The sequence below is a fragment of the Oncorhynchus clarkii genome, chromosome 30, assembly GCF_045791955.1.
Source record: "Oncorhynchus clarkii lewisi isolate Uvic-CL-2024 chromosome 30, UVic_Ocla_1.0, whole genome shotgun sequence".
NCBI classification, from domain to species: Eukaryota; Metazoa; Chordata; class Actinopteri; order Salmoniformes; family Salmonidae; genus Oncorhynchus; species Oncorhynchus clarkii.
Window position 1 is genome coordinate 45,196,456 of NC_092176.1, and position 12,760 is coordinate 45,209,215.

Below are 12,760 nucleotides of genomic sequence, written 5' to 3' on the forward strand. Positions count from 1 at the left end.
CTATGCTGCACCTGACCCTATTACCAGACGGTAATCAAGATGGGGACAAGACCAAAGCCTGAAACACTACAGCCAGAAGAGGACTGGCCAACCCTCATAACCTGGTGTCTCTCTAGGTTTATAATCTCCACCCGGCACAGCCAGAAGAGGACTGGCCACCCCTCATAGCCTGGTTCCTCTCTAGGTTTCTTCCTAGGTTTGTGCCTTTCTAGGGAGTTTTTCCTAGCCACCGTGCTTCTATACCTGCATTGCTTGCTGCTTGGCGTTTTAGGCTGGGTTTCTGTACAGCACTTTGAGATATCAGCTGATATATAGCTGATATATAAATACATTTGATTTGATTTGTGTAAAAAACGGAGCACATCTATTTTTTTAAATAACAGACATACCCTTCCCCATCTTCACAACGACTGTGTCAATATGACTTGAACATGATAATTGACCGTCCGATGTTATACCCACAGTAAGAGATAAGCTTCCTCTACTTTTTCTATGGTCCCACTCTTAATGTTGAGGTTTATGTCTTAGAGAATGTTCTGAACCAATTAGAATGCTTTTAGTTTTAGATGTAAACTGAACCAAAATATAAAACGCAACATTTAAATTGTTGTTCCATGAGCTGAAATAAAAGATACCAGAAATGTTCCATACGCAACAAAAAAAGCTTATTTCTCTCCAAATTTGTGCGCAATATGTTTACATCCCTGAGAGTGAGTATTTCTCCTTTGCCAAGATAATGACCAACACTTTAAATGTTGCGTTTATATATTGGTTCAGTATACATTTAAAATGAAAAGCATTTGGTTCAAAACATTCTCTAAGACCTAAACCTCAACTGGAGTTGTGTATAAAGAGTGGGAACATAGAGAACGTCCACCTGACAGGTGTGGCATATCAAGATGCTGATGAAACAGCATGAACATTACACAGGTGCACCTTGTGTTGGGGACAATAAAAGGCCACTCTAAAATGCCACAGATTTCTCAAATTTTGAAGGAGAGTGCAATTGACATGCTGACTTCAGGAAGATCCACCAAAGCTGTTGTAATGTTAATTTCTCTACCATAAGCCGCCTCTAACATTGTTTTAGAGAAATCGGCAGTCTGTCCAACCGATCTCACAACAGCAGATCATGTGTTTCGCATTGTGTGGGCGAGTGGTTTGCTGATTCCAACGTTGTGAACAGAGTGCCCCATGGTGGCTGTGGGGTTATGGTGTGGGCAGGCATAAGCTACGGGCAACGAACACAATTGCATTTTATCGATGGAAATTTGAATGCCCAGAGATACCGTGATGAGATCCTGAGGCCCATTATCGTGCCATTCATCCACCACCATCACTTCATATTTCAGTATGATAATGCACAGAGATACCGTGATGAGATCCTGAGGCCCATTATCGTGCCATTCATCCACCACCATCACTTCATATTTCAGTATGATAATGCACAGAGATACCGTGATGAGATCCTGAGGCCCATTATCGTGCCATTCATCCACCACCATCACTTCATGTTTCAGCATGAGACCATGTTGCAAAGGATCTGTACACAATTCCTGGGCAGCTGAGAATGTCCCAGTTCTTCCATGACCTGCATACTCACCAGATATGTCAGCCATTGAGCACGTTTGGGATGCTCTGGATTGACGTGTACGACAATGTGTTACAGTTCCCACATTAGGACTGTCCTCAACAAGACAACACATTAGGACTGTCCTCAACGAGACAACACATTAGGACTGTCCTCAACAAGACAACACATTAGGACTGTCCTCAACAAGACAACACATTAGGACTGTCCTCAACAAGACAACACATTAGGACTGTCCTCAACAAGACAACACATTAGGACTGTCCTCAACAAGACAACACATTAGGACTGTCCTCAACAAGACAACACATTAGGACTGTCCTCAACAAGACAACACGTTAGGACTGTCCTCAACAAGACAACACATTAGGACTGTCCTCAACAAGACAACACATTAGGACTGTCCTCAACAAGACAACACATTAGGACTGTCCTCAACAAGACAACACATTAGGACTGTCCTCAACAAGACAACACATTAGGACTGTCCTCAACAAGACAACACATTAGGACTGTCCTCAACAAGACAACACGTTAGGACTGTCCTCAACAAGACAACACATTAGGACTGTCCTCAACAAGACAACACGTTAGGACTGTCCTCAACAAGACAACACGTTAGGACTGTCCTCAACAAGACAACACATTAGGACTGTCCTCAACAAGACAACACGTTAGGACTGTCCTCAACAAGACAACACATTAGGACTGTCCTCAACAAGACAACACGTTAGGACTGTCCTCAACAAGACAACACGTTAGGACTGTCCTCAACAAGACAACACAATAGGACTGTCCTCAACAAGTCAACACGTTAGGACTGTCCTCAACAAGACAACACATTAGGACTGTCCTCAACAAGACAACACATTAGGATTGTCCTCAACAAGACAACACATTAGGACTGTCGTCAACAAGACAACACATTAGGACTGTCCTCAACAAGACAACACGTTAGGACTGTCCTCAACAAGACAACACATTAGGACTGTCCTCAACAAGACAACACATTAGGACTGTCCTCAACAAGACAACACATTAGGACTGTCCTCAACAAGACAAAATATCAACTAAGAAAGCGGAAGAAAAGTCAGTCAACGGCATGCTGATCAAAATATGCTTTTCCACAGCTCCAGGACCAAGCTGCCACTCGCCATGTCTCTCACATCATAAACGTCAATCAATTCAGTTGATCACCTCAATAAACGTCAATCAATTCAGTTGATTACCTCAATAAACGTCAATCAATTCAGTTGATCACCTCAATAAACGTCAATCAATTCAGTTGATCACCTCAATAAACGTCAATCAATTAAGTTGATCACCTCAATAAACATCAATCAATTCAGTTGATCACCTCAATAAACGTCAATCAATTCAGTTGATCACCTCAATAAACATCAATCAATTCAGTTGATCACCTCAATAAACGTCAATTAATTTGGCTGATCAAGGATCTTTGGCTAACTGTTGTGGCCTGCCATGCGGCCTGCCATGCGGCCTGACATCCGGCCTGCCATGCGGCCTGCCATCCGGCCTGCCATGCGGCCTGCCATGCGGCCTGCCATCCGGCCTGCCATGCGGCCTGCCATGCGGCCTGCCATCCGGCCTGCCATGCGGCCTGCCATCCGGCCTGCCATTCGGCCTGCCATCCGAACTGCCATGTGGCCTGCCATCCGGCCTGCCATCCGGCCTGCCATCCGGCCTGCCATGCGGCCTGCCATGCGGCCTGCCATCCGGCCTGCCATGCGGCCTGCCATCAGGCCTGCCATGCGGCCTGCCATCCGGCCTGCCATGCGGCCTGCCATCCGGCCTGCCATTCGGCCTGCCATCCGGCCTGCCATCCGGCCTGCCATGCAGCCTGCCATCCGGCCTGCCATCCGGCCTGCTATGCGGACTGCCATGCGGCCTGCCATCCGGCCTGCCATGCGGCCTGCCATTCGGCCTGCCATGCGGCGCGGCCTGCCATTCGGCCTGGCATGCGGCATGCCATGAGGCCTGCCATCCGGCCTGACATGCGGCCTGCCATTCGGACTGCCATGCGGTGCGGCCTGCCATTCGGCCTGGCATGCGGCCTGCCATGCAACCTGCCATCCGGCCTGCCATCCGGCCTGCCATCCGGCCTGCCAATCGCTAAAACTATTTTCCGGACACAGTCACAGTCTTCACTGAGGGTTTAGCTCTATCTTCTTTCACATTTTTGCAGACATACAGTAGTGACCGTGGCGTTGCACCAAGCACCACGCTCTACCATCGGAGCCACACGGGACAGGGTAGACTTACGTACGTTGTCACAGTCGTCACAGTCCGGTAGGCCAGCCTTCTGAATGGACCTCTTGACCTCCAGGGAGAAGTTCTCAAACTCTGGTTTGACCGTCCGGAGCAGCGTGACCGTGTTGAGGGCAGAGTACGCTTGTCGTGCCTCACTGTCGTGCTTATCCCCTCGCTTCCACGAGCCGTTGCCTAGGAGACCATACGAGGAGAGAGAAAAAAGTGATAAACATTTCAGCATGTTAGCAATTTCATCTACTAATGTCTGTCACCATGCAGTGCAACAGGTCTGGACCTGCAGATGTACATGGTATGCAGGTCTGGACCTACAGATGTACATGATATGCAGGTCTGGACCTACAGATGTATATGGTATGCAGGACTGGACCTGCAGATGTACATGGTATGCAGGTCTGGACCTACAGATGTACATGTTATGCAGGTCTGGACCTACAGATGTATATGGTATGCAGGTCTGGACCTACATATGTATATGGTATGCAGGTCTGGACCTACAGATGTATATGGTATGCAGGTCTGGACCTACAGATGTATATGGTATGCAGGTCTGGACCTACAGATGTATATGGTATGCAGGACTGGACCTACAGATGTATATGGTATGCAGGTCTGGACCTACAGATGAATATGGTATGCAGGTCTGGACCTACAGATGTATATGGTATGCAGGTCTGGACCTACAGATGTATATGGTATGCAGGTCTGGACCTACAGATGTATATGGTATGCAGGTCTGGACCTGCAGATGTACATGGTATGCAGGTCTGGACCTGCAGATGTACATGGTATGCAGGTCTGGACCTGCAGATGTACATGGTATGCAGGTCTGGACCTACAGATGTACATGGTATGCAGGTCTGGACCTACAGATGTATATGGTATGCAGGACTGGACCTACAGATGTATATGGTATGCAGGTCTGGACCTACAGATGTATATGGTATGCAGGACTGGACCTACAGATGTATATGGTATGCAGGTCTGGACCTACAGATGTATATGGTATGCAGGTCTGGACCTACAGATGTATATGGTATGCAGGTCTGGACCTACAGGTGTATATGGTATGCAGGTCTGGACCTACAGATGTATATGGTATGCAGGTCTGGACCTACAGATGTATATGGTATGCAGGTCTGGACCTACAGATGTATATGGTATGCAGGACTGGACCTACAGATGTATATGGTATGCAGGTCTGGACCTACAGATATATATGGTATGCAGGTCTGCACCTACAGATGTATATGGTATGCAGGTCTGGACCTACAGATGTACATGGTATGCAGATCTGGACCTACAGATGTACATGGTATGCAGATCTGGACCTACAGATGTATATGGTATGCAGGTCTGGACCTACAGATGTACATGGTATGCAGGTCTGGACCTACAGATGTACATGGTATGCAGGACTGGACCTACAGATATATATGGTATGCAGGTCTGGACCTACAGATGTATATGGTATGCAGGACTGGACCTACACATGTATATGGTATGCAGGTCTGGACCTACAGATGTACATGGTATGCAGGTCTGGACCTACAGATGTATATGGTATGCAGGTCTGGACCTACATATGTATATGGTATGCAGGACTGGACCTATAGATGTATATGGTATGCAGGTCTGGACCTACAGATGTATATGGTATGCAGGTCTGGACCTACAGATGTACATTGTATGCAGGTCTGGACCTACAGATGTACATGGTATGCAGGTCTGGACCTACAGATATATATGGTATGCAGGTCTGGACCTACAGATGTATATGGTATGCAGGACTGGACCTACACATGTATATGGTATGCAGGTCTGGACCTACAGATGTACATGGTATGCAGGTCTGGACCTACAGATGTATATGGTATGCAGGTCTGGACCTACATATGTATATGGTATGCAGGACTGGACCTATAGATGTATATGGTATGCAGGTCTGGACCTACAGATGTATATGGTATGCAGGTCTGGACCTACAGATGTACATTGTATGCAGGTCTGGACCTACAGATTTATATGGTATGCAGGTCTGGACCTACAGATGTACATGGTATGCAGGTCTGGACCTACAGATGTACATGGTATGCAGGTCTAGACCTACAGATGTATATGGTATGCAGGTCTGGACCTACAGATGTATATGGTATGCAGGTCTGGACCTACAGATGTATATGGTATGCAGGTCTGGACCTACAGATGTATATGGTATGCAGGTCTGGACCTACAGATGTATATGGTATGCAGGTCTGGACCTACATATGTATATGGTATGCAGGTCTGGACCTACAGATGTATATGGTATGCAGGTCTGGACCTACAGATGTATATGGTATGCAGGTCTGGACCTACAGATGTATATGGTATGCAGGTCTGGACCTACAGATGTATATGGTATGCAGGTCTGGACCTACAGATGTATATGGTATGCAGGTCTGGACCTACAGATGTACATGGTATGCAGGTCTGGACCTGCAGATGTATATGGTATGCAGGTCTGGACCTACAGATGTATATGGTATGCAGGTCTGGACCTACATATGTATATGGTATGCAGGTCTGGACCTACAGATGTACATGGTATGCAGGTCTAGACCTACAGATGTACATGGTATGCAGGACTGGACCTACAGATGTATATGGTATGCAGGTCTGGGCCTACAGATGTATATGGTATGCAGGTCTGGACCTACAGATGTATATGGTATGCAGGTCTGGAACCTACAGATGTATATGGTATGCAGGTCTGGACCTACAGATGTATATGGTATGCAGGTCTGGACCTACAGATGTATATGGTATGCAGGTCTGGACATACACATGTCTATGGTATGCAGGACTGGACCTACAGATGTATATGGTATGCAGGTCTGGACCTACAGATGTATATGGTATGCAGGTCTGGACCTACAGATGTATATGGTATGCAGGTCTGGACCTACAGATGTACATGGTATGCAGGTCTAGACCTACAGATGTACATGGTATGCAGGACTGGACCTACAGATGTATATGATATGCAGGTCTGGACCTACAGATGTATATGGTATACAGGTCTGGACCTGCAGATGTATATGGTATGCAGGTCTGGACCTACAGATGTATATGGTATGCAGGACTGGACCTACAGATGTATATGGTATGCAGGTCTGGACCTACAGATGTATATGGTATGCAGGTCTGGACCTACAGATGTATATGATATGCAGGTCTGGACCTACAGATGTACATGGTATGCAGGTCTAGACCTACAGATGTACATGGTATGCAGGACTGGACCTACAGATGTATATGATATGCAGGTCTGGACCTACAGATGTATATGGTATGCAGGTCTGGACCTACAGATGTATATGGTATGCAGGTCTGGACCTACAGATGTATATGGTATGCAGGTCTGGACCTACAGATGTATATGGTATGCAGGTCTGGACCTACAGATGTATATGGTATGCAGGTCTGGACCTACAGATGTATATGGTATGCAGGTCTGGACATACACATGTCTATGGTATGCAGGACTGGACCTACAGATGTATATGGTATGCAGGTCTGGACCTACAGATGTATATGGTATGCAGGTCTGGACCTACAGATGTATATGGTATGCAGGTCTGGACCTACAGATGTACATGGTATGCAGGTCTAGACCTACAGATGTACATGGTATGCAGGACTGGACCTACAGATGTATATGATATGCAGGTCTGGACCTACAGATGTATATGGTATGCAGGACTGGACCTACAGATGTATATGGTATGCAGGACTGGACCTACAGATGTATATGGTATGCAGGTCTGGACCTACAGATGTATATGGTATGCAGGTCTGGACCTACAGATGTATATGGTATGCAGGTCTGGACCTACAGATGTATATGGTATGCAGGTCTGGACCTACAGATGTAAATGGTATGCAGGTCTGGACCTACAGATGTATATGGTATGCAGGTCTGGACCTACAGATGTATATGGTATGCAGGTCTGGACCTACAGATGTAAATGGTATGCAGGTCTGAAACTACAGATGTATATGGTATGCAGGTCTGGACCTACAGATGTAAATGGTATGCAGGTCTGGACCTACAGATGTATATGGTATGCAGGACTGGACCTACACATGTATATGGTATGCAGGACTGGACCTACAGATGTATATGGTATGCAGGACTGGACCTACAGATGTATATGGTATGCAGGACTGAACCTACAGATCTATATGGTATGCAGGTCTGGACCTACAGATGTATATGGTATGCAGGACTGGACCTACAGATGTATATGGTATGCAGGACTGGACCTACAGATGTATATGGTATGCAGGACTGGACCTACAGATGTACATGGTATGCAGGTCTGGACCTACAGATGTATATGGTATGCAGGACTGGACCTACAGATGTATATGGTATGCAGGTCTGGACCTACAGATGTATATGGTATGCAGGACTGGACCTACAGATGTATATGGTATGCAGGTCTGGACCTACAGATGTATATGGTATGCAGGTCTGGACCTACAGATGTATATGGTATGCAGGTCTGGACCTGCAGATGTATATGGTATGCAGGTCTGGAATTTGAACGAGCAGACCTTTTGATTATTGACCCAACGCTCTAACCGCTAGGCTACCTGCCACCCCACCATCACTGTGTACAGCTGAAGTCACCTTAGCCAACTACATTTAAACTAGCTAGGCTACCTGCCACCCCACCATCAGACTCCATCAAAACTCGAGACATCTGAGGCATTGTGTTGTGTGACAAAACTGCACATTTTAGCATGGCCTTTTTTTTGTCCCCCAGCACAAGGTGCACCTGTGTAATGACCATGCTGTTTTATCAGCTTCTTGATATGACACACCTGTCAGCTTGTGAAACATGGGACCAACACTTTAATTAGTTGCATTTATATTTTGGTTCAGTGTATATGTAGGGCTGGGAGTAGTGTTACCATAAGATGTGGAGTTGAAGAGTTCGATGTTGAAGAAGATGTAGCTGCCATTAGTGAGCCTCCGTCGATGAGCAGCTAGCATGATGTCTCGGACCATGTCAGCTCCCGCACACATGATAACAACTGGAAGAGATCAACATGAAGGAACCAGTTGTTATACCTCAACCAGTTTCAACAAGACCAGAAGACATGAACCAGTTTGACACCTCAACCAGTTTCAACAATACTAGAAGACATGAACCAGTTTGACACCTCAACCCATTTCAACAAGACCAGAAGACATGAACCAGTGTTGCTCCTCAACCCATTTCAACAAGACCAGAAGACATGAACCAGTGTTGCTCCTAAACCCATTTCAACAAGACTACAACTACATACAAAGGAGACTGTTTAATAAAATAATGTTCACAATACAATTGACAAATGACTTTTTTCTTAAAGCTGGAGTGGAAATGGAGCATCCCACTGGGCACATCCGGTCATTTCAACGTGGAAATGGAGCATCCCACTGGGCACATCCGGTCATTTCAACGTGGAAATGGAGCATCCCACTGGGCACATCCGGTCATTTCAATGTGGAAATGGAGCATCCCACTGGGCACATCCGGTCATTTCAACGTGGAAATGGAGCATCCCACTGGGCACATCCGATCATTTCAACGTGGAAATGGAGCATCCCACTGGGCACATCCGATCATTTCAACGTGGAAATGGAGCATCCCACTGGGCACATCCGGTCATTTCATTGAAAATAAGAATTTGTTCTTAACTGACTTGCCTAGTTAAATAAAGGTAAAAAAAATGTCCTTATGGGGTATTGTGATGTTATTATGGGGTATTGTGATGTCATTATGGGGTATTGTGATGTCATTATGGGGTATTCTGATGTTATTATGGGGTATTGTGATGTCATTATGGGGTATTGCGATGTCATTATGGGGTATTGTGATGTCATTATGGGGTATTCTGATGTTATTGTGGGGTATTGTGGTGTCATTGTGGGGTATTGTGATGTCATTATGGGGTATTGTGATGTCATTATGGGGTATTGTGATGTCATTATGGGGTATTGTGATATCATTATGGGGTATTGCGATGTCATTATGGGGTATTGTGATGTCATTATCCGGTATTGTGATGTCATTATGAGGTATTGTGATGTCATTATGGGGTATTGTGTGTAGATTGATTATTATTATTATTGATATTTTAGAATAAGCCTGTAACATAACAAAAAATTGAAAAAGTCAAGGGGTCTGAATTCTTTCCAAATGCTCTTTATACCAGGGCTGTAGTATAAAGTAGTGCACTATATAGGGAATAGGGCTGTAGTATAAAGTAGTGCACTATATAGGGAATAGGGCTGTAGTATAGAGTAGTGCACTATATAGGGAATAGGGCTGTAGTATAGAGTAGTGCACTATATAGAGCATAGGGCTGTAGTATAAAGTAGTGCACTATATAGGGAATAGGGCTGTAGTATAATGTAGTGCACTACATAGAGCATAGGGCTGTAGTATAAAGTAGTGTACTATATAGGGAATAGGGCTGTAGTATAGAGTAGTGCACTATATAGAGCATAGGGCAGTAGTATAGAGTAGTGCACTATATAGGGAATAGGGCTGTAGTATAAAGTAGTGCACTAAATAGAGAATAGGGCAGTAGTATAGAGTAGTGCACTCTATAGGCAATAGGGCAGTAGTATAAAGTAGTGCACTACATAGAGAATAGGGCAGTAGTATAAAGTAGTGCACTACATAGAGAATAGGGCAGTAGTATAGAGTAGTGCACTACATAGAGCATAGGGCAGTAGTATAGAGTAGTGCACTATATAGAGCATAGGGCAGTAGTATAGAGTAGTGCACTCTATAGGCAATAGGGCAGTAGTATAAATAGAGAATAGGGCTGTAGTATAAAGTAGTGCACTACATAGAGAATAGGGCAGTAGTATAGAGTAGTGCACTATATAGAGCATAGGGCAGTAGTATAGAGTAGTGCACTATATAGAGCATAGGGCAGTAGTATAGAGTAGTGCACTCTATAGGCAATAGGGCAGTAGTATAAATAGAGAATGGGGCTGTAGTATAGAGTAGTGCACTATATAGGCAATAGGGCAGTAGTATAAATAGAGAATAGGGCTGTAGTATTGAGTAGTGCACTACATAGAGAATAGGACAGTAGTATAAATAGGAAATAGGGTCCCCTATGGGACTTAGGGTTTTCCTTGTCCTGGATTTCTTTAGTATCATGTGTCCCAAAAATACACCCTATAGAAGAAATTTATGGCTGAAACATGTTTAACTGATCAAGTGTCCAGTTACTGTAGGAGGGATAGAAAGCACCACTCCATACTCTTTCAACTGTTAGAAAAAATGATGAAGCACACAATTAGGTAATGTTTTGCACCTAAAAAAAAATGTGACACACAAACACACACACACACACACACACAAACACACACACACACACACACAAACAGACAGAAAAGTGTTGTGCCCACTTGAGTCTTTGTGGCTGATTTCAGAAGTGCCCAATTACTTAGAGTACTCGCCTAGCCCGGCACTCAACCAGAGAGGACGGTAGAGGCCAATGCCCTGTCAATTAAATACATTAAACGTCGGTCTTCAAAAGCAGTTTGCCATCACAGATTTTCCTGGTAGAGGGTGGAACATTGCATAAGATTACCACTGAAAGATAAATAATAATCACAGGTAATCTCTTTAATCATATTTCATGTGGACCCATACTGAGCACTACTACAACACAGACTGAACAACAAGGTGATGTAACTAGGAACAACCAGGTGATATCACGATGAACAACAAGGTGATATCACTAGGAACAACCAGGTGATATCAATAGGAACAACAAGGTGATGTAACTAGGAACAACCAGGTGATATCAATAGGAACAACAAGGTGATGTAACTAGGAACAACCAGGTGATATCAATAGGAACAAAAAGGTGATGTAACTAGGAACAACCAGGTGATATCAATAGGAACAACAAGGTGATATCAATAGGAACAACAAGGTGATGTAACTAGGAACAACCAGGTGATATCAATAGGAACAAAAAGGTGATGTAACTAGGAACAACCAGGTGATATCACTAGGAACAACCAGGTGATATCACGATGAACAACAAGGTGATATCACTAGGAACAACCAGGTGCTATCACTAGGAACAACCAGGTGATATCACTAGGAACAACCAGGCGATATCACTAGGAACAACCAGGTGCTATCACTAGGAACAACCAGGTGATATCACTAGGAAAAACCAGGTGATATCACTAGGAACAACCAGGTGATATCACTAGGAACAACCAGGTAATATCACTAAGAACAACCAGGTGATATCACTAGGAACAACAAGGTGATATCACTAGGAACAACCAGGTGATATCACTAGGAACAACCAGGTGATATCATTAGTGATATCACTAGGAACAACCAGGTGATGTAGCTAGGAACAACCAGGTGATTTCACTAGGAACAACAAGGTGATATCACTAGGAACAACCAGGTGATATCACGATGAACAACCAGGTGATATCACGATGAACAACAAGGTGATATTACTAGGAACAACCAGGTGATATCACGATGAACAACAAGGTGATATCACTAGGAACAACCAGGTGATATCACGATGAACAACAAGGTGCTATCACTAGGAACAACCAGGTGATATCACGATGAACAACAAGGTGATATCACTAGGAACAACCAGGTGATATCACGATGAACAACAAGGTGATATTACTAGGAACAACCAGGTGATATCACTAGGAACAACCAGGTGGTATCACGATGAACAACAAGGTGATATCACTAGGAACAACCAGGTGATATTAGTGATATCACTAGGAACAACCAGGTGATATCACTAGGAACAACCAGGTGATATCACTAG

The 12,760-nt window shown here is 44.6% G+C and overlaps 1 protein-coding gene across 1 annotated transcript in view; it reads right to left on the reverse strand.

Annotated features, from left to right (window-relative positions):
• The window catches only part of LOC139390034 (atrial natriuretic peptide receptor 3-like), a 97,493-nt gene that overhangs the window by 69,655 nt on the left and 15,078 nt on the right, over positions 1–12,760 (reverse strand). The window contains exons 2-3 of the mRNA XM_071137145.1: positions 8,843–8,965; positions 3,879–4,054 (exon numbers count right to left, since the gene is read on the reverse strand). Coding sequence (XP_070993246.1) covers positions 3,879–4,054; positions 8,843–8,965 — 299 coding nt within the window. The remainder of the gene's footprint in view (positions 1–3,878; positions 4,055–8,842; positions 8,966–12,760) is intronic.